Source organism: Podarcis cretensis (genome assembly GCF_951804945.1).
Source record: "Podarcis cretensis genome assembly, chromosome: 1".
Taxonomy (NCBI): Eukaryota; Metazoa; Chordata; class Lepidosauria; order Squamata; family Lacertidae; genus Podarcis; species Podarcis cretensis.
In genome coordinates this window covers 9,944,518-9,967,790 of record NC_137170.1, presented here as the reverse complement: position 1 = coordinate 9,967,790, position 23,273 = coordinate 9,944,518, and the positions used below count along the sequence as shown (strand labels likewise).

Below are 23,273 nucleotides of genomic sequence, written 5' to 3'. Positions count from 1 at the left end.
CAAATCTCATGCAGAATGGGGTGGGTCACTGAGAAATGCAAAAAAGGGGGGGTGAACCCTCCATCTAAGCTCTACTACTCTACCCATAGCCCCTATGAGAGCCAGTGTGGTGTAGTGGTTAAGAGCGGTAGACTCCTAATCTGGGGAACTGGGTTCGCGTCTCCGCTCCTCCACATGCAGCTGCTGGGTGACCTTGGGCTAATCAAACTTCTCTGAAGTCTCTCAGCCCCACTCACCTCACAGAGTGTTTGTTGTGGGGGAGGAAGGGAAAGGAGAATGTTAGCCGCTTTGAGACTCCTGAAGAGGAGTGAAAGGCAGGATATCAAATCCAAACTACTACTACTACTCCTCCTCCTCCTCCTCCTCTTCTTCTTCTTCTTCTTCTTCTTCTTCTTCTTCTTCTTCTTTAGACTTTGTCCATGCCTTTAAAGCACATGACGTTTCCCAAGAATTCAGGGAACAACTGTAGTTTGTTAAGGGTGCTGGAAAGTAAGCTACTGTTCCTCCCCACATGCTTTAAATTTATTGATTTAATACACTGCTTGATGATAGGAAAAATCCTCATGTCTGTTTACAAAAAAAAAATTAAAGCAATAAAATTATTGGTAAAAGCAGTTTAAAACAACTATGTATTTAAAACAATAAAAAACCCCACAAAAAAAACCAATAGCGATAGACTAAAAACAGATTAAAACACAACGTTCTCCGTATCTGGCTTGTCTGAACAAAAATGTTTTCAGCCCTTGCTGAAAAGAGTACAGTGGTACCTAAGGTTACATACACTTCAGGTTACAGACTCCGCTAACCCAGCAAATATTACCTCGGGTTAAGAACTTTGCTTCAGGATGAGAACAGAAATCGTGCAACAGCAGCGCAGTGGCAGCAGGAGGCCCCATTAGCTGAAGTGGTGCTTTAGGTTAAGAACAGTTTCAGGTTAAGAACAGACCTCCAGAACGAATTAAGTACATAACCAGAGGTACCACTATACAGTGAAGGCACCTGCCTGATATCAATAGACAGGGAGTTCCAAAGATTTATTTCTTACAAATGCAGAATGATCATTTTGTGGCACTTGTAGCAGTGCCAGTTCCACAGAACAAAGCGGCTGAGTGGATAAAAATGGGTTAAGGCAATATTGGAGACAGAACCACACCAAGTTGTCCAGGACTTTATAGATGAATGATAACACATTGAACTTGACCCTGTTTAGAGCTCAAGTTTCTGAACCACATGACATGGTGTCATTAAGTTGCATCTTTCATCCATCATCAAGCCATTTCTGTGGTCCTGCAAGCAAGCTGCTCACGTGTTGGTGCTGACCTTTAAAGCCCTAAACAGCTTTGGCCCAGTATACCTGAGGAAGCATCTCCACCCCCATCGTTCAGCCCGGACACTGAGGTCCTCCTCCGAGGGCCTTCTGGCAGTTCCCTCATTGCGAGAAGTGAGGTTACAGGGAACCAGGCAGAGGGCCTTCTCGGTGGTGGTGCCCGCCCTGTGGAACACCCTCCCACCTGACTTTTAGAAGACATCTGAAGGCAGCCCTGTTTAGGGAAGAACTATTCCAATCGCAGGGTGTTTGCACAAGGCCAGGCCCAAGACATTTGGCTGCCCGAGGCAAAGGACGAGATGGCAGGTTCCCCAATTCCACATACAAAAGCAGTTGAAATTCACTTCAAAACAAGGAAACGAACAGCACAGCGCACCTGAGGCCAGGAGGCCAGGCCAGGCTCCATGTTACATATAGCTGTGATCACTCCACACCCCTGGGCAATATCTGTCTTTTCAATATCATGATATATCACAATACACTGATATATCACAATGTCTGAAATAAGGATGGACCTCGTGATTTTTGCCGGCACCTGTACTTATGATTCAGTTAACAGAGGCTGCAGGAATCGAGAGAAGCAATGGCTGGCTTCACAGCCCCCCCCCCCACTGTGTTGTTTGCATAGCACACACACACATCACGATTCACGATATATTGCCAGACTTAATATTATGAAACTGATACTATGATATGGACTTCAATGTTTTGGGCGATATATGGATGTATCTCCCAGCCTTACCCCTTATCATCTGCTGCCCAGGGCAGCTGTCTCTTGCTGAACATAGAAGAGTAGCCCAGCAGGATGAGGCCAAATGAACCACCGAGTCCAGTTTGCTGTTTTCATAGCGGCCAACCAAGTGCCCGCAGGATGGCCACCAGCAGAGCTAGAGCACAAAAGTGCTTTCCCTTCCTGCAATTCCCTGCCGCTGGTATTCAGATTCAACCTGCCTTCTCTTACGAGCCCCCTTTAGGGTGGGACCAGATTGTGAGCTTTAAACAAAACCCTGCTGTGTATGCCAAGTTGATCCAGATACATGACTCAAGGATGTTTCTCTGCCAAAAGGGAACGCAATGATACCAAGATAAACAACTAGACCAGAAACAAAGCTACAAAGCTGTTTTAGGGTTGCCATATTTCAAAAAGTGAAAATCCAGAAACAAAAGTTGTTGATGGTTTGCCCAACCAACACATAGGATATGGGCTGCCATATGCCTGGGTTTTCCTGGACATTTCAAGCGATATTAGAAAATTCCTCCCAGACATCACTTTTGAAGGACGAATCCCAGCGATATCCAGGAAATTGCGGACATGTTTGGATTTGGATTTGATATCCCGCTTTTATCACTACCCAAAGGAGTCTCAAAGCGGCTAACATTCTCTTTTCCCTTCCTCCCCTGCAACAAACACTCTGTGAGGTGAGTGGGGCTGAGAGACTTCAGAGAAGTGTGACTGGCCCAAGGTCACCCAGCAGCTGCATGTGGAGGAGCGGGGAATCGAACCCAGTTCACCAGATTACGAGTCTACCACTCTTAACCACTACACCACACTGGCTTTTGTACCACATGTGGCAGCCGTACTTTATTTGCTAGCAACTTGTAAAAGCAAGGGTCTTCTTTCCCTGATAAACAGAAGCCCTGGGAATGAGGAATGGAAACCGGAGAGAAATAAACCTTAATTCATCAATTTGATTTTAATTAATTTTTATAATGAAATGTTTTTAGAATCGTTGGATTATTTTGATTGTTGTTAGCCGCCCTGAGCCCAGCTTCGGCTGGGGAGGGCGGGATATAAATAAAATTTATTATTATTATTATTATCATACAGGGCGGGGATGGGGTAGACTCTCACTCACCTGTTACAGGCTAGGAATCCTGTAACAAGCAAAAATTGTCAATTGTGACACTCCAGCCACAGTGGACGTAGAAGATAAGCATCATAGTTAGTTGCCATTAGCAGCCTAATAAAGGTTAACACTGAGAACAAGGGAGTGAGTGAAGATCAGGAACAAAGAGAAGGAATCAAATCAACCTTACACGATAGTTGAAGTGGGAATCAGAGGCAGTAATGGGGGGGGGGGGAATGGCCTGCTCAGAATCATGCCAGGTGGGCGCAGAGCCCAGGAGACCCCCAGGGAGCAGCCCCTAGGGGTAGGAGGCAGGGGCGGAGGAAAGAGGGTGCAGTGGGGGCGGGCCACCCCAAGTGTCACAACTAAGGGTGGTGACAAAATGCCAGGCGGCACTCACTGCACTCAAGCCACACATCTCTCCTGGGAGTGACGCCGTGGCTTGGGTGCCCACAGGCTCCACGCTGCCCCAAACCGTCTGCCCGCCGCCCTCCCCCTCAGCTGTAGGGCAGCTGAGTGGGAGAAGGCAGGCGGACTTGGAGGTCCTCGCGGAGCGTTGTGCCTGGCTTGCCCCACCCCGGGTGCAGGGCACGCGCACCGCCCCAGGCACCCAATCGCTCGTGGTAGGAGACCAGCAGCACCTCCTATTCACCTTAAGACCACTGTAGATGCAGCATGGCAGGGGCTGTCAAGGAGACAAGGAGTGTGTCACAGCTGTCACTGCAGCTGCAGCAGCAGCAGAAGAAGAAACAGCGGACAATGCACTCCTTGGAGCCCAGGCCTGCTGTTCCTGTGGATCCTGGTGCCTGAGGCGGCCACCTCACCTTGCGTCATGGGTGGGCCAGCCCCACCTAAAAGCTCAGCACATGGAAGGTTCTTAAAAAAGGAGATTTACAAACCACCTTGTTCTGCCATGGTGGCACAGATGGTGTTTCATCCTTTCTTTGCAGTTGGGAATGCCAGGAAGAGAGGCCTTGATCCAGAGATGCAAGGCGTTCTCTTCCCCAACCCCAAAGGATGGATCTAGAAAACATCTCTTTGTGTGTATTATGCAAAAAAAGAGGGGGGGACTTCACATCAAATTGGCTGTTTCAATTTATAAAAGCGATAAAATCTGTTTTTAGCATTTTGTGTCAACACCCATTGTGAGAACAATACCAAAGAAAAAAGCTCCCAGCTCATATTGTATCTGGCCTAGATTTTGTCGACTCTGGAAATTCCCCAGCTTATCCAAATATTCCCATTTGTCGCAGAGATGGCCCTTCTTCCGAAATCACTGCTCTATTTGGCACAGGTCTCCTTCGACGGAAGACACAGGCAGTTGCTAGTTCATCTTTCTAACTTCCCTTTAAAGTGAATACACAAAAGTGGAATGCAGGAAGTATGTTATATAAGTTCCCCTACAGAAAGCATGGACAATCACAAGGCAAAGTAATCCTGGGTGTTTCCCTTCTGTCATAAGATATTGTAGAAAGGGGTGCTCAAATGTCTTTGTATAAGCATTACGGAAAGAAAATAAGTATTTGAAATATGCAGAGCAGGTGTAGCAGCTAGAACAGGCAAATGGTTGTGCAAGAGATTCCTGGTTTAAATTTCAATTCAGCTGGGAGTTTGTAAGGTAACCCTCACCAAATCACACAACTTCAGACAGCACACAGAGCGTTCCACCTTTAATGGGAAGGTAATGTTTGGTCTACCATACAGAGCCATTATAATATAAAGCACTTAGTAAACTTGTTGTGTTATTATTAGGACATTCCTGATAACGAAACAAGGAAATAACATCCAACACAGGACACTTGTGGTTTCTCCTGGCGCTGCAGTTAAAGGCTGACATTTCAACAAGGTAACTCCTTGATGAAGCCACTCTGCAGCTGAATTCTTCCTTTTAAACTTATTGTCCTAGCAAAGGCCATGACAAGCCATAGTCCTGATTTTAAAAAAAGAATATGGATTCATAATATAAGCCCAACACCCGTAATGTAAGAGAGAGACACCAACAAACACGAATCCAGCTTTATTTCACATTAAACCTCTGAATCACCACAACAATTTATTGTTTTTATTATTATTATTATTATTTTGGTGGCCAGTACAGTGGACACTTGGGTTGCGAACATGATCCGTGTGGGAGGCACGTTGGCAACCTGCAGTGTCCGCAACCCGCAGTGCCGCGTTTGCACACGCGCGGGTTGCGATTTGGCACTTCTGCACATGCGCAAAGCACAATTTAGTGCTTCTGCGCATGCGTGACCGCCAAAACCCGGAAGTAACCCATTCCAGTACTTCCGGGTTTTGGCGTGTCCTTAACACGAAAACGCACAACTTGAAGCATCTGTAACCCGAGTTATGACTGCACGTAGAGGACCACTTTCTGTCTTACAAAGCTATTGTTGTCACTCCAAGGAAACTGAACCATTTCTGCCCAGGTGTATCTGCTTGCTTGTGTGAACAAAGGTTTCAGAGAGCGATCTCTTGGGTGTCTATATAAGGGGCAGCCTTAAAGACACTGAGTGATGTCTTCCACCTGAGGTTGACCAGAAATATCCCATCCTGTCACCAGTCTTGAAGTTCCAGTTGTCAGACCAGCTGAGCTTTTATACATAGAAGAGTTATTTCCTTTGCCTTGTGTGGTAATATTTCTTGAGCCAGGCCTGGGCCGACACCACAATATTAATAGTTACAGATAGGTAGCCGTGTTGGTCTGCCATAGTCAAAACAAAAAAAATTCCTTCCAGTAGCACCTTAAAGACCAACTAAGTTAGTTCTTGGTATGAGCTTTCGTGTGCATGCACACTTCTTCAGATATCTGAAGAAGTGTGCATGCACACGAAAGCTCATACCAAGAACTAACTTAGTTGGTCTTTAAGGTGCTACTGGAAGGAATTTTTTTTGTTTTGACCACAATATTAAGACATCTCAAGGCACATGCATTATTTGCCTTTGACCATGAAAGCAGAGTAGATCAGGGTTAAATTCTCCACTCTTCCATGGAGCTTGCTGGGTACCCTGGCCAGTCACTTCCACTCAGTTTAACCTACCTCACAGGGCTTTTGTCAGGATTAAATGAGGATGGGGAGAACCACATACGCCACTTTGAGCTCCTTGAGGGGTAGGTGGAATAGAAATGCAATAAATAATAGCAGCTGTCGATAGCATTCTCCTCCATGATTTGGCCCAATTCTCCTTTGAAGCCATCTAAGTTGGGGGCAATGACAAACCTAGACAGCATCTTAAAAAGCAGAGACATCACCTTGCCAACAAAGGTCCATATAGTTAAAGCTATGGTTTTCCCAGTAGTGATGTATGGAAGTGAGAGCTGGACCATAAAGAAGGCTGATCGCCGAAGAACTGATGCTTGTGAATTATGGTGCGGGAGGAGACTCTTGAGAGTCCCATGGACTGCAAGAAGATCAAACCGATCCATTATGAAGGAAATCAGCCCTGAGTGCTCACTGGAAGGACAGATCCTGAAGCTGAGACTCAAATACTTTGGCCACCTCATGAGAAGAGAAGACTCCCTGGAAAAGACCCTGATGTTGGGAAAGATGGAAGGCAAAAGGAGAAGGGGACGACAGAGGACGAGATGGTTGGACAGTGTTCTTGAAGCTACCAGCATGAGTTTGACCAAACTGCGGGAGGCAGTGGAAGACAGAAGTGCCTGGCGTGCTCTGGTCCATGGGGTCACGAAGAGTCGGACACGACTAAACGACTAAGCAACAACAACAAAGTTAGGGGCCCATCACTGACTCCTGTGGCAGGGAGTTCCACAGTTCCACTGTGTGCTGTGCTCCAGCTTTGTGCCCCCACACAAATGTCTAGCAATGTCTTGCATTGTATTGTTTAATTCTTTTTCTTTTCTTTTTTTGTAATCTTTAAATAGCTAATAAATATTATATATATATAAAAAACAAATGTCTAGCAATGTCAGAGGTCGGGTTATTGTTTCGGTTCAATCATTTACTTGTATTTTATCTTGTATTTTGTTCTGTGAAATGCCCTATGATCTCTTGACGAAGGGCAGTTATATAAATTTAATAAATTTAATCATAATAAAAATAAATACACATGCCCACCTCCACACATAGGGGCCAGAGTGGGAAGAATCCTGCCCTTGGAGAAGGCACTGTCCAGGTTTAGGCCTCATCCGTTCCAAGTGACTTCCTCCCCCCTCACCACGCACTTTCTTTCTGCCGGAGATTGCTCTTGAGCGCAGCCGACTGAAGCACCGCACAAAGCTGCCTCCGCTATAAATAGCTGTGTGGTAAATAGTGCAAGAAGCTAATGACCGACCGGAAAAATTAAGAGCCGAGAAATGGAAAGATCTCAGAAGCTTCTGAGGCGCGAGAAACACCCACACGCGTCTGCAGTGTGGGTTTCTCAACGGGCCACAGGGGCGCTTTGCTGTGCGGAGCTCAGTTCCTGTGGAAAACAGTCGCTGAGGTGCCAGATTCAGAAGCACGAAGTCACTGAAACAACCCCAAATGGCTCCTTCATCATCTACTGACTTCTAAATGCCCCACTTTTCAACACCGGTTTCTTAAAAAAACAAAAAACCATGTAAACACCATCTAGCAACAGTGTGGTCAAGTGGTTAGAGTGTTGGACTAGGACCCAGGAGACCAGGGTTCGAATCCCCACTCAGCCATGAAGCTCACTGGGTGGGCTTGGAGTCAGTCCCTATCTGTTAGCCTAACCTACCTCACAGGGTTGTTGTGAGGGTGAAATGGGGAGGAGGAAAAAAACCATGTACACCACCTTGAGTTCCTTGGAAGATAAAGGTGGTATATAAATAGAAATAAACAAACAAATAATGGTGTCACGTGCCTGATAGGTTGGGTTGCCCCAGCTGCCTGTACCTTCAGTGGTGAGGGCAAAGAGCACACTGGCAAAGAAGCACCCAGCAGGATTGAACTCACGAGGGGAGATTTCAATCCTGCATTCTGCAGGCATCTGCTTCAAACAGAGGAGCGGCCTCTGTAAAGGAAGACACCTGACTATCCTTTTTAATTTTTTGACACCTGTTTTACAGTCAGATGGGTGGGGAACAACAACAACAACAACAACATGAAATGGTGTCTGGACTACAACACCTCAGACTGGGGGCTGTTCACATGACTGAATGCTGCTCTGCACCAGTGGGCTGGGAGAATTCCCTGCACGAAGAAGACTAGCATATCAAGGAGAAAAAGAAGAGAAGAAGAGTTTAGATTTGATATCCCGCTTTATCACTACCCTAAGGGCGTCTCAGAGCGGCTAACATTCTCCTTTCCCTTCCTCCCCCACAACAAACACTCTGTGAGGTGAGTGGGGCTGAGAGATTTCAGAGAAGTGTGACTGGCCCAAGGTCACCCAGCAGCTGCATGTGGAGGAGCGGGGAATCGAACCTGGTTCACCAGATTGCGAGTCCACCACTCTTAACCACTACACCACACTGGCAGGAGAAGGTGAGAGCAAGCGAAATTCATAAAGAAGAGGCTCTTCCAAGGACTCTGTTGCTGTTCCCACTCGGAAAAATCAGGCCGAAGACCCCTTGGCAGCTGCATCGTGACTCGCAGAGCGGAAGCAAAAGAATGACAGAATTGTAGACTTGACCACGAGGGTGACCTTGTCCAACCCACTACAATGCAGGAATCTTTTTGTCCAATGTGGGACTCAAACCCAGAACCCTGATGTTATGTACTGAAGTTCTCACCCTGGGCCAGCAGGGGGATACTGTAGATAGTTATGCAAATAAGGGATCGAAAGTGACGCTCAGTGATTGGATAGTTTTAGAAAATTGTTACAGTTACGTTGTACTGGAGCTCTATATAAGCAGGCTGACTGAACCCTTCAGTTCAGTTCTGTTCTGGCCTGTGAATAAACAAGAGCTGTTTGAAGAATCGCTGTGTCGTCTGATATGTTCACCCACAACTTAACACTTGAGACTGAGATTTCCATGCTCTCCTGGCTAAGCTATCCCAGGAGATGTATAAGGGATGCGATCCAGTGGTGAGGGATAGCCCAGAGGCCAGAGGAGAGGGAAGCCTTTGGTGACCAAGTGAGGATTTAGCCATTAACTGCCTATCTGTTTGGCTTCATTGCTTAGAATAGCAGGGCTCTGCAATATCTGGTTTTCAACTTCGTGATAGATCAACAGTTAAGCGTCGCGATATATCACAATGTCTGAAATAAGGATGGAGCTCTGTGGAGGCATCGGCTGGCTTCGCAGTTTCCCCCACATTGTGATTTCTGCATAGCACACAGTCACACATGCATCATGTGGCCAGGTCAAAAATTATGGACTTCAAACCGGTTTCGGACGATATTATCAATATATTGCCCAGCCCGAAGGCACAGAACGTTGCATTCCCAGAAGGTCCCGTGCTTTGGCCTGGACAAACATTGGACCCTGCTCTGGCCTGTGTGCAGACTGCTCCACATGGCTAATCGTTCGAGTTCTGCCCTCTCCCAACTGCTGGGAAAGATTAGGTGCATGAGAGAGAGCGATGGCTCCTAGGGACAGCTCAGGTGACTGCCAGGCCCGTGAGGCTTGGTTAGGAGGCCGCCTCAGGTGGCAGTCTGGAGACAGGCAGGAGGGCCGGCATGTCCAGAGCCAGCAGTTGTGTAGTGGTTAAGAGAAGTGGATTCGTAATCTGGTGAACCGGGTTCAATTCCCCGCTCCTCCACATGCAGCTGCTGAGTGAACTTGGCCTAGTCACACTTCTCAGCCTCACTCACCTCACAGAGTGTTTGTTGTGAGGGAAGAAGGGAAAGGAGATTGTTAGCCCTTTTGAGACTCCTTAAGGGGAGTGAAAAGGGACCCGAGTGGCGCTGTGGGTTAAACCACAGAGCCTAGGACTTGCCGATCAGAAGGTTGGCAGTTCGAATCCCTGCAACGGGGTGAGCTCCCGTTGCTCGATCCTTGCTCCTGCCAACCTAGCAGTATGAAAGCACGTCAAAGTGCAAGTAGATAAATAGATGCTGCTCTGGCGGGAAGGTAAACGGCGTTTCCGTGCGCTGCTCTGGTTCACCAGAAGCGGCTTAGTCATGCTGGCCACATGACCCGGAAGCTGTACGCCAGCTCCCTCGGCCACTAAAGCGAGATGAGCGCCGCAATCCCAGAGTCGTCTGCGACTGAACCTAATGGTCAGGGGTCCCTTTACCTTTTTAAGGGGAGTGAAAGGTGGGATATCAAGTCCAAACTCCTCCTCCTCTTCCTCCTCCTTCAACCTTCATTGCACCCAGGCCACCTCCAGCAACTTCAGGCAGTGTCTGTGGGGTGTGACAGGAGGACGTCCGACAAAGAGGAGGCATGACACCATTTTCTCTTTCGCAGCGTCTTGAGCCTGGGTGGCGGACCAGCATGAAAGATCGGGTGAAGCACAGGAGATCGGCTGCAAGGAGAGGGTTTTCTGACCGCCGCTACTCAAATCCCGATCTCTGAAATTCGCGTCAAAATTTAAAGTGCGCAAGAAGATAAAGTCCCTACCAGAGAAGAAAGGCAGATCAAACTGACAGATTGTGCAGAAACGGCAAAAATGACCAGAAGAATCAGAAATCAGGAAGACCAAAATTTCAATAAGGAATGGGGGAAATGTATAACTTATCTTAAAAACCGTTGTAAACAGTTAAAATCGTTAGTAGGGTTGGAATATCACTTGTAGATTAATGGTGATTTTTGGACACAATGGAGAGGTAAAAAAATTGGATCATCATAAAAGTTGCAGGAGGAAATGATTAACAATGGGACCCACAAAGGGGAGGAAGGAAGCCCCAAAGATTCCTTGGAATCTCGTTTTAATGTTGCATATTGGATATGTGACTGTCAAATTTTAATCTGAGAAACCAATTTTTTTTTTTTTTAAGCATGCAACGCAGCCCAAGCGCACTTTGCTCTGCACCTGCCGCGCACGAAAACCTCTGCCAAAATATGTCAAAACAGCTGTGCTCATCTGACATGCCCCTCTGGCACCAAGGCAAGAGGTTGCAATGTAATTACAGCAGCCGTGGAGTCCTTATTACAGATGTCTGCTTCCCTACTGCTGCTCTGGTTTTGTTGAAAGCAAAGGATCTGGGTCGAAGGCTTGAGAGACTTATTAAGTCCTTGTGGTTGTGCCTCGTGGAATTTCCAGTGGGTTGTGTCTGGGAGAGGACAGGTGACTGGAGACGATGGGGCCCTTCCCAGGGAGAGCCAGGCTTGATGCAACATCTCCTGCTTCTTTAGGGGGGGGACTATCAAATGAAAGGCATGTGCAACATCAGAACTACCTGTTCCTCAGAAGAGCCCACTCCCTGCATTTTTGCATGACTCACAGACCTGGCAAGGCCTCAAGCAAGCCCAAAGTGGAAGGAGCTTCCTTTATACAGCCTGGCCATTGGCTGTCAATTAGCTACCAGCCTAGGTTTAAAGTATTGGTATTAGTGTATGAAGACAGCTAGAGACAAAGATATCTAAGAGAGCATCTCACCCCCTACATTCCTAATCGATCGCTGCATCAATCCGTGTATGCTGCAGATACCAGCTTGTCCAGATCTATGTTCCTAATGCTGTCAGAACTGGAGCTTTAATGTGGCACCCTTTGGAACTTCCTGCCACTGCAAATCAGCCAAGCACCTGCTCTTTTTGGTGCTGCTTAAAGGCGTTCATCTTCTAAGGAGCCTTTGAAAATCATTATCTCAGCTGGAGCCTGTACTGGATTTGAATTGGTTTTAGGCACATGCTTAAAACTACTTTTTATATCTATAAGGTAAAGGTAAAGGTACCCCTGCCTGTACGGGCCAGTCATGTCCGACTCTAGGGTTGTGCGCCCATCTCACTTAAGAGGCTGGGGGCCAGCGCTGTCCGGAGACACTTCCGGGTCACGTGGCCAGTGTGACGAAGCTGCTCTGGCGAGCCAGCACCAGCACCGCACACGGAAACACCATTTACCTTCCCGCTATAAAGCGGTACCTATTTATCTACTTGCACTTAAGGGTGCTTTCGAACTGCTAGGTGGGCAGGAGCTGGGACCGAATGACGGGAGCTCACCCCGCCGCGGGGATTCGAACCGCCGACCATGCGATCGGCAAGCCCTAGGCGCTGAGGTTTTACCCACAGCGCCACCCACGTCCCTTGGTTTATATTTATAAGTGTTCTCAAATTTGTTTTTTTATATATGCAACTGTTTTTATATATGCAACAGTTTCTTAACTTTTTTTTGCATATATTTATTTATAACATAACGGAGTATAACAGCATAGGGCAAATGGAATAAAAGTAGAAAGGAACATCTGGCGCTAAACATGTAGGGGCAGATTTCCACGCCAAAAGCAAACACAATAAAATCATATCACAAGGTTCCAAGGAAGGCAAATGGGTTTACATTACTCTGTATCTTATTAATCTGGTCAACAACAACAACAATTTATTACTTATATCATGCTCCTCTGGCCAGGCTTCCGCAGCCACTCTGGGCGGCTTCCAACAGGATATTAAAAACATCAGACATTAAAAACTTCCTGAAACAGGGCTGTCTTCAGATATCTTCTAAAAGTCAGATACTGTAGTTGTTTATTTCCTTGACATCTAGTGGGAGGGCGTTCCACAGGGTGGGTGCCACTACCGAGAGGGCCCTCTGCCTGGTTCCCTGTACCCTCACTTCTCACAGGGAGGGAACAGCCAGAAGGCCCTCGGAGGTGGACCTCAGTGTTCAGGCTGAACAATGGGAGTGGAGATGTTCCTTCAGATATACTGGGCCAAGTCCATTTAGGGCTTTAAAGGTCAGCACGAACACTTTGAATTCTGCTTGGAAATGTACTGGGAGCCAATATAGGTCTTTCAGGACCAATGTTATATGGTCTCAGCAGCTACTCCCAGTCACCCGTCTAGCTGCCGCATTCTGGATTAATTTTAGTTAATCTCTCGATAAAAACATCATCTTCTTGTCTACCCTCTCTGGTTCTTATTATATATGTAAGCTCAACCATGCATACTATGCCCCAGATTTAAGACATCCATTCTCTTGTGGATGATTTTCCCATCCCCCTGCCCACAATTTTGACAAATAATAATTATGGCAATCATGGTTTGCAATGATGGGTAGAGGCTCTGCAAGATTTCAAACAGGAGACATTTCAGGCCCCACCTGAAGATGCCAGGGTCTGAACATGGCACCTTCTGCATCCCCAACACATGTCCTTCTGCTGAGCTATGGCCCTGCCAGGGGGCTTTGGGGAGTGGGGTTTGGTGGAGATTTGGCAGAGATTGGCGAGCGAAACAAGCAGGGGAATGCGTCCCTGGTTAAGGCAAATTCACACTAAAATGCTGGCGAATTTTCGTGAGGACACACGCATGCGCATATTTGCAAATGGGGAAATGAGAAGAGCTGAAGTCAAGAATGGGAATATGAGGAGCTCACCTCCTGGCAAATAGAAGGGGAAGAAATGGAGGCAGGGAGAGATTTTAGGTCTGTATAGTAAAAGCTATGGTTTTCCCAGTAGTGATATATGGAAGTGAGAGCTGGACCATAAAGAAGGCTGATCGCTGAAGAATTGATGCTTTTGAATTATGGTGCTGGAGGAGACTCTTGAGAGTCCCATGGACTGCAAGAAGATCAAACCTCTCCATTCTGCAGGAAATCAGCCCTGAGTGCTCACTGGAAGGACAGATCCTGAAGCTGAGGCTCCAATACTTTGGCCATCTCATGAGAAGAGAAGACTCCCTGGAAAAGACCCTGATGTTGGGAAAGATGGAGGGCACAAGGAGAAGGGGATGACAGAGGACGAGATGGCTGGACAGTGTTCTTGAAGCTACCAGCATGAGTTTGACCAAACTGCGGGAGGTAGTGGAAGACAGGAGTGCCTGGCGTGCTCTGGTCCATGGGGTCACGAAGAGTCGGACACGACTAAACGACAACAAACCTGTCCCTGACCCTAGTGACGCACATGCACTTACTATTCCCCATGCCAGGCACATATCCAACTGCCATGTGAAGCGATGTCACGCATGTGCCAACATATGCACACTGAGCTCCTCCATGCAAGGGCCAATCTCGAATCTGCAGTGCTGCAACACTGTCAGAATAAGAATACCAGTGAGACTTGGATCGCTTCCAGGCAACCTGATTATCGTGCGTTGACCTTGATTTGGTTGTAGAGAGGTTATATGCAATGTTGCCTCGATAAATTTCCACCCCACACTTTCCAGTGTGTTTCCCCGTCACGAACCTTGCTGCAAAAAAGTTCAGTGGGTGGGTGGGGAAGAGAATGGGTTTGTCCTGCCTCAGTACCAAATTTGCTTTAATTGGGCGACCCGAATTTGCCTGCATGTGATTGTATCCCACCCACACAAAAAAAGATCAGAAATGAAACCACCAAACTTGGTCCGTGATGCAACATTAAGAACGAAAGCCGTTTCTCTTAAGATCCCACTCTTGCTACAGAACCAGCCGATCGACATCTCCCCACGGAGCGTGGCTCTCTCTATGGGTCATGTGTGGGCAAAACCTCGTTTGTTAAGCTGAAACGAATACGTTCAAACAAACTCCACCCACATTGCCTAATGGACACAGAGGCTCAGAGGGAGGCCAAGAGTTTTGTTTACCTTTGTCTAATACCGGCCACAAGAAGCAAGATCACAAGTGGAACTTCAGGTGGCTTAACAAAAGCCACAGGCTCTCCTCCACCGAAGCAGCTAAGGCAGATCGGCAGGAGGCAAAACCCCAGGACTACCCACCCTGAAACAACTCAGTAAATGTGTTCCTATCTCCCTGGCTGCAGGACTGCCATGAAAAGTGTAAGCTGCTGAACATTAGCCTCCTTTTCAAAGGCTTGATCAAGGCATAGCGTTCTATCCTCGCAATATTCATCTGAGTTCAGGAGAAACTTGATTAAGTTCGCATTTAAAGGTGAACCTAACAAACTCACACTGTATTCTGCTCTGGTCAGACCTCACCTGGAGTACTGTGTCCAGTTCTGGGCACCACAGTTCAAGAAGGACACTGACAAACTGGACCGTGTCCAAAGAAGGGCAACCAAAACGGTCAAAGGCCTGGAAACGATGCCTTATGAGGAACGGCTAAGGGAGCTGGGCATGTTTAGCCTGGAGAAGAGGAGGTTAAGGGGTGATATGATAGCCATGTTCAAATATATAAAAGGATGTCACATAGAGGAGGGAGAAAGGTTGTTTTCTGCTGCTCCAGAGAAGCGGACACGGAGCAATGGCTCCAAACTACAAGAAAGAAGATTCCACCTAAACATTAGGAAGAACTTCCTGACAGTAAGAGCTGTTCGACAGTGGAATTTGCTGCCAAGGAGTGTGGTGGAGTCTCCTTCTTTGGAGGTCTTTAAGCAGAGGCTTGACAACCATATGTCAGGAGTGCTCTGATGGTGTTTCCTGCTTGGCAGGGGGTTGGACTCGATGGCCCTTGTGGTCTCTTCCAACTCTATGATTCTATGATTCTATGATTCACACTTCCCCAAAACAAGATGTGAACTGATGTCATCCTTCAGAATTTCACACTGTTCTAAATTTCATAAGGCAGCTCTCAAAGCAACCTGTCTGTGTTTGAAAGCTATCGTTTAATGGTTCACTCTTTCCTTTCTGTGTGGGACCCATAGCGACATTTCCTTTAAGGACAAAGGCTCAGAAAGAATCTATAAGTACGAGCACAATGCACTGCCTGGCTAGATCACACCAATTCCACCAAGCCCAGTGTACTGTTTCCAGTGATGGACAGCCAGAATGCTTTTGGCAGCTCACAGGGCAGGAAGGATGGTTACAGCCACCCTGTTGTCATCTGCAAGTGCCTGATACTTCACCTTTGAATGTGAAGATCCAATTTAGTTTCATGGTGAAGAGCAGGGATCTGCAAACCTTTTCAGCAGGGGGCTGGTCTACTGTCCCTCAGACCTTGGTGGGGCGGACTGTATTTTGGGGGGGAAATATGAACGAATTCCTATGCCCCACAAATAACCCAGAGATGCATTTTAAATAAAAGTCACATTCTACTCATGTAAAAACACCAGGCAGGCCCCAGAAATAACCGAGAGATGCATTTTAAATAAAAGGACACACTCTACTCATGTAAAAATACTCTAATTCCCGAACCGTCCGCAGGCCGGATTTAGAAGGCAATTTAGAAGCCAATTTAGCCTTCAGTAAATCTGTCTTAGTGATGTGGGTGGCGCTGTGGGTAAAACCTCAGTGCCTAGGGCTTGCCGATCGCATGGTCGGCGGTTCGAATCCCCGCGGTGGGGTGAGCTCCCGTCTTTTGGTCCCAGCTCCTGCCCACCTAACAGTTCGAAAGCACCCCTAAGTGCAAGTAGATAAATAGGTACCGCTTTATAGCAGGAAGGTAAATGGTGTTTCCATGTGCTGCGCTGGTGCTGGCTCGCCAGAGCAGCTTCGTCACGTTGGCCACGGACAGCGCTGTCCCCCGGCCTCTTAAGTGAGATGGGCGCACAACCCTAGAGTCGGACACGACTGGCCCGTACGGGCAGGGGTACCTTTACCTTTAAATCTGTCTTCCAGGAGAATGTCTAACCCATGGGTAGGCAAACTAAGGCCCGGGGGGCAGATCCGGCCCAATCGCCTTCTAAGTCCAACCCCTTGCAACAAAGGAATGTTTAAAGCTAACTCCTTCTCACTCCCGTTGCTGCTCATTTGCTAGGAGAGGAATGTTTGGACACAGCGAAGAGGCTCAGCAGCCACCTGAAAGCCTCAGGAACAGTGGTGAAGCCATAGTTTATCCGTTATCTCTGAATCAGGTCAATGGTATTATGGTGTATTGTATATTATTGGATGCGGGGAGGACTGCTGTGTGGCCCAGCCCCCTCAGGAATATCTCAGCCACCTTCCCTGTAGGTTCAGTGGTCATGTGAAGAATTCAGCAGGGAGCACATAGCCTTGTTAGTTTCTGTTGCACGGGCACAGTCCAAAGGCCTGCAAAATAAGCTATGAAATGCAGAAAATAACTAACATCACAAAGGATGAGGTGTTCATTTGTCTTCCATCAGCAGTGGAGCTGCTTGCAAGCAAGGTATGTTTAAGTGTCAGTGGAAATGATGGAGGAAGAGGATGAAGGAGTCAGCCCTGGCAGAAGACTTGGGAGATTATAAGAAAACCAGGGCAAGGAATTCTCTCGCTGCGATTCCTGCACTGCAGAGGGTTGGACTAGATGACCCTTGGGATCCCTTTCAACTCTATCTATGGAATAGGGAACCTGTGGACCTCCAGCTGTTGTTGGAGCACAACTCCTATCATCTCTGACTGCCGGCTACATTGGCAGGAGCTGATGGGTGTAGAGGGTCCAACGAGATCTGGGGGGGGGGGTGTCCCACAGATTCCCCCTAGAGATGGGGGACAATTCCGCCCAGCTCTCATTTCAATGCAAACCTAGTTCTGAATTTACGCTTCCCAAAACAAACCGAAACGCAGGTACGTTTCAAACTTCCTCTGAATTTTGCAATGTGGTTTTCCAAAAAACAAACAAAAAAAAAAACCCCGAGCCTTTGAAAACCATATATATATATATGGGGAAAGGGTAGATTTCTTATAAAAAAAAATGCATATGTTTGTGGAAAGCAACATGCAAAAGTGCATTGTTAAGGGAAATTGCTGGCAAAAAAAAAAATTTACATTAGGCAAAAATGCACACACAAAATATCTTCCTTAGGAGGAATGCACACAAATTCACACTAGTGAATTTCTGTGAGGGTTTTCAGATCACAAGCTGCTGCAAACTGAACATAAGATTTGGGGGAAACGATAAAATTGAATTAATAGGCTTATCCACCACTAAGCGAGTCTGATTTAAAGGCAACAGCAAGTCTCCAACAAGGAAGCTCTGACAAGTTAGCTGAGGCCTGCTTCTTTGAGTGTGTGTTTGCCTGACACATTCAGCACTACACAACCGGATGAAAGGGGGTCCAAGGAACTTGTACCTTTAATAATTCTGTAGGAGAAGGGCTGCCTACGTGTTCAACGTGCCTTCACCCCATGTGGCAACGGGGACTGCCAGCTTAGAGGTGTCCCCCCCCCCCCCCGGCCAATACATTTGAAGTGTAAGGTTTTCAATAGCTGGCATCTTTCCTGAGAAATTTCCAAATACCCCCATGTCTTCCGATGCGGGAAATCAATAGGCACACATTTCTTGTCGATGCCTGAATGACTGCGAGGTGTAAACACTCTCTCTAGCCTTCTCATTAGATGTGCAAGATAGTTGGCAAAAAAAAATGTCGCCTTCGCGCAGCAAATCTTCCACCTTTTGCAAACGTGCGAGATTTTTGAACTGCACAGGATAAAAGATAAAATAGATCTTGCTTGGCCACTCACAGGACCCAGCTAATCATTCTGAAAAGTTTTAAGGCTGCGATTCCACACACACTTACCTACCTATCAGCAAGAGCCCATAGAAACAAGGAGATTTACTGCTGAATAAACCCATGTTGAATTGTGCTTTCAGTAACTCTCAAACACTGTTTTCTCTTCTCCCTCCCTTCCCCCCCTTCAAATGAGCCCCATTTGTTTTAGCCATTAAAATGCAGGGATTTCAATGAAAATGGAATTCTGATTGAAAAACCCATTCATCTGATTCATTTCTCTTCCAATTTCTTTTCATTAATATGTAGCTCATAGACTTGGATGCGACTTTATTCAAAAAGAAGGCTTCGGATCCTGCTGAGAAGCAATCAAACGCATCTCTTTCCTGGAGAAATAAACATTGGCTTACCCAGAAAAAAATATATATTACAAGAATGGTAGGCACACCTTTGAGTATTTTGAGCACCAGCCGCAGAGTAGGGCTGGGTGAAATGTCAGATACCAGGTGCACCCGAAAAACACCAGACGCTGGGATTGGTTAAGGAGCAAAGGAAGGATTTCTGAAAACACATAATTAACTGATGGAACGCCTTGTCACAAGGTGCAGCGATAGCCATTAGGTGAGATGGCTTTGGAAAAAACAGACAAAAGTCCTGGGGCAACAGGCCTATCAAGGGTTCTGCCTTCTTTTTGACGAGGATGGCGAAAGGTGCTATTGATTCATGTATTTGAAATATTTCCTACGTGCTCTTCATTGCACAGCAATTTCAGAGCAGGTTACAACTCAAACACTCTCAAATTCACAACGCAGGTGCTAAAATCAGCCGCAGTTCATCTAACAATGACAACACTGGCATCAGATGTTACTGAAAGACAGGTGCCCAAGACTTAAAAGAGCAGGTGCCACAGGGTCTGCTTTGCTAGGTCACAGAGGGTAGGGAGTTCTAAAGCTGGGGTGCCACCACTGAGAAGGCCACCTCTCATGTTGCCATTTAGCAGACACCAGCCAAAGATGGTGTAATCCAAAGGAAAAACTCACCGGCATAGCCCAGTACACTAACCAGTGGAGGCAGCACCCATTGGGACTCATAGGGACCTCCACTGGTTCAAAACCTACACTGTATGGGGCTTTGTAAGTCAGTATGGATGGCACTTGCATGTTCAAAGAGGATGAACCTCCAAATGCCACATGATCGGAGGACAGAATAACACAGGAAGCTGCCTCAGGCCATCTCAGGCCAATGGTCCATCTCAGTCTCCAGGGCTTCAAACAGGAACCTTTCGCAGCCTGACGTGGAGATGCTGGAATTGAACTTGGGAATTTTTGCATGTACAGCAAAGGCTCTACCACTGAGATACGGACATTCCCTGGTAGATGCCCATCGTCTGAATACCAAGCTTGTTTTCTCAAGCTCTGGAGGTAGGACTTCAGCCAATGGCTTCAAGTTACACGGAAGGAGATTCCGAATGAACTTCATGGTGAAGGTTGGGTAAGAAATGTAATAATTAATAGCAATGTCCATCATTGTATGATGGTCGAGGGAGATGTTTGGTCAGGCCCAGCAAGATAATTCATTTGTTCTTTTAAGTTCCCCGGTTTCAGGTTTCTAGCTACCCTGGTAACCAGGTTTTTTGCATGCGCACACACACCTGAAAAAGCCTTGATTCCACCCCCCAAACCATCAAATACCCCAAAGAAGGGAAGAGAGTCCTTGAGTATACACATGAACATAGGGGAACCTATGACTCTCCAGATGTTTCTAGCTCCAGTTTCCATTATCCCTAGCCAACACGGCCAATCGCCAGGGAGAAGGGGAGTTTTAGTAGTCCTGACACATCTGGAGGGCCACAGGTTCCCGCAGCCCTGGTAGACAACATCACACATCCCATCACAAATGGGCACAGGTGCCAAGCTCCCTTAGACGCCAAACAGCCCCAGGAGAAGCTCAGTGACTCACCCAGCCTTCAAAGCTGTCCGAGGACCCGGTGCCGTGCAGGAGGTCATGGAAGTGCACGGTGCAATTGGCCACAAAGTCATCGTAGCCAATGGGGGTGCCGTGGAAGACGGCCAGCTCCAGCTGCCGCCCGTCGTTGACCGGGGCGCAGAACTCTTCATTGTAGGTCGGCGTGTTGGTCTTCTGCTTGGTGCTGGTCTGCCCCACCCTCACCTGGTCCACGCTCAGCGTGATGTAGGGGTCCAGGAGCTGCTGCCCCTTCTTGAAGAGCGTGTGCCTGAGGGACCAGCGGGTGGGCTGCAGCCCCACAGCCTCCCCGATGCGCACCTTCATGTAGCCGTTGAACTTCATGGCTCCAGACCGGGGGGGGGGGGAACAGAGGGATGCGTCCTCTTCGGAGAAGTAAGGTGCTGTCCTACTGAGTCTGTGGTAGCCAGGAGAGTAGCTTGGCAGTCCTCAGGGGACAGGGCAGCCGGTGGTGGCAGCTCCTGGTCTCTGGGCCATGCTGTCGAGGGAACCGACCCAAACCCAGCCCTTTGCCCCCCTGCCTTCCCTTTCCAGGAAGGAAGGAGACGAACCAAGTTGCTGAATCACTTCTCTTCTTCAAAGCGGAGAGGAGCTAATTCCTTCACCTCCTTTGGGAGATAACAGAGCATGGAAACACACACACACACACACACACACACACACACAGAGAGAGAGAGAGAGAGAGAGAGAGAAGAGAGAGAGAGAGAGAGATGAAGCAGCTTTCCAGAGCCCTGCCGTCTGGTGCCAAACACCCCAGCGCTCCCGGCTCTGTGCACATCAGCAACCGAACACCCTTAGCTGTTCTTGGTTCTCACAGACAAACCGCTTCAGTTTCTCCCCCCTCCCTTTAGTTCAGGAAGAAACTGCAGCAGAGTGAGAAGGGGGGGGGGACCTCTCTTTCCCCCCCTTTTCCTGAGCCGCTCACCCAAACCACAAGCCACAAATCCACAGATAAGAGAGAGCAGGCTTTCAGTTCAGCAGAATCTTCCTCTCTCACTGCTCAGGATTTGCTTCCTTCCTTCTCCTGCCCGGGTGGTTTGAGACGAGCGTCTCCTCCTCCTCCTGAGAGACACACAGAGAGAACAACCCAACACAAGTGGTTGTTGAGCAAGGGAAACACCTGAGAGATGTGACTAGCCCATGAGAAGGGAAGGCCAAGGGGTGGGGCTTCCAGCTAGCCTTGCAAGGACTTGTCCCAGCGGCGGCTGCTGTGTGTAGCTCTAACCTGTTCTTCAGAACTACAGCTGTCATTTTATCACAAGCACACACTCTCCAAAGCCCCATCGTGCAAAGAGCTCTCTTTCTCGCCCCCTCCTGGGAAAGGTCTTCGGCCTATTCCTGCACCTTCAGATTCCTCCAGGAAGGCGTGTCTCCAAAGCCACTTATTTGAATCTCTGTTGGCAACTTCACTCCCTCCCTCTTCCTCGGAGGAGGAGCCACAGCTGGAATATCCACTTCTTCTTCTTCACACCCCCCAGAAAAATTAACACCTTGTCTCAGAGGAGCAGCCGGAAAAGAAGGGTGAAATTTCCCCTCCTCTCAACTTCTTTGCATCTCAACCCATGTGGAGGCGCATCTTGCTTTGCAGTTTTTTAAAAATAAAATTAAATTAAATTGCTTTCTTTATTCCCCTCCCCCCTTTTTAAAAGCATATTTTTATTGGGCTTTATAAATTTACAAAGCTGAACATGAAAACAAAAAGTAAGGCATCATAAGAAATAAGAAACATCCCATATTCATTCCTACTCAAGTCAGTTAAAAATTAAATTTTGTTTCATTATGCAGCTTGGAGTTATCAGGAGGGTGGAGTTTGGTTTGTCCATCGTAGTGGAACACACCATCAACCTGTCACAGCGATGCTAATTTGATGTTTGTATGTTGATATTATGACAGCCATATCTGTTGTTGAATGGATGATAACTGGTCTGTCCTATGATTGTCATTAACAGATGAAATAAAGGGTCACCAAATGGTAAATAAATATCTAGTTTCTCTTTGCTTTGCATCCCCTTCCTTTTTAGATTCCGTTTGCAACATTCGTTTCTTTTAACTGTGTTAACTGGGGGCAGGGTTACAACAACAAACAACAACAACAACAACAACAATTTATTTTTTATACCCTGTCCATCTGGCTGGGTTTCCCCAGCCACTCTGGGTGGCTCCCAACAAAATATTAAAAACACAATAAAACATCAAACATTAAAAACTTCCCTAAACAGGGCTGCCTTCAGATGTCTTCTAAATGTCAGATAGTTGTTTATTTCCTTGACATCTGGTGGGAGGGCGTTCCACAGGGCGGGTGCCACTACCAAGAAGGCCCTCTGCCTGGTTCCCTGTAACCTCCCTTCTCGCAGGGAGGGAACCACCAGAAGACCCTCGGCGCTGGACCTCAGGGTCTGGGCTGAACGATGGGGGTGGAGATGCTCCTTCAGGTTATTGCTACTGCTTGTTACTGTGGTATGATTTGTGTGTGTGTTTATATTGCAAATTCAGGTGATCATTGGATGAAGGGCAGTATTTAAATTTAATAAATAAAATTTAATAAATAAATGCATCTTCATATTAGATTGCTGCACACTAGCCTAATCTCCAAGTGGCGCAAAATTCCAGCGCTTTGAGGCACTTACCCAAGGTTTGAGTATTCTTTTGGGAATGAGGCATAGCGGAGGCTGTGGTGTCTTTGTGATATATGGTTTATTCATATAGATATGCAACCGGAGCCGGCGATGGAGAGGTTCACAGCATTAACACCCCATAAGGGTCTTGTTTCTCCCAGAGTTGCAGCCTTAAGTTCAAGCAGAGATCTACCATGCCTGCCCCCAACTCTGCTTGCT

At 47.3% G+C, this 23,273-nt stretch overlaps 1 protein-coding gene across 1 annotated transcript in view; it reads right to left on the bottom strand.

Annotated features, from left to right (window-relative positions):
* The window catches only part of PRKCH (protein kinase C eta), a 112,769-nt gene extending 91,013 nt beyond the window's left edge, over positions 1-21,756 (bottom strand). Inside the window, exon 1 of the mRNA XM_079994357.1 lies at positions 20,416-21,756. Within this exon, the coding sequence (XP_079850483.1) occupies positions 20,416-20,763 (348 nt within the window). The 5' untranslated portion in view covers positions 20,764-21,756. The remainder of the gene's footprint in view (positions 1-20,415) is intronic.
* Between the last annotated feature and the right edge of the window lie 1,517 nt (positions 21,757-23,273).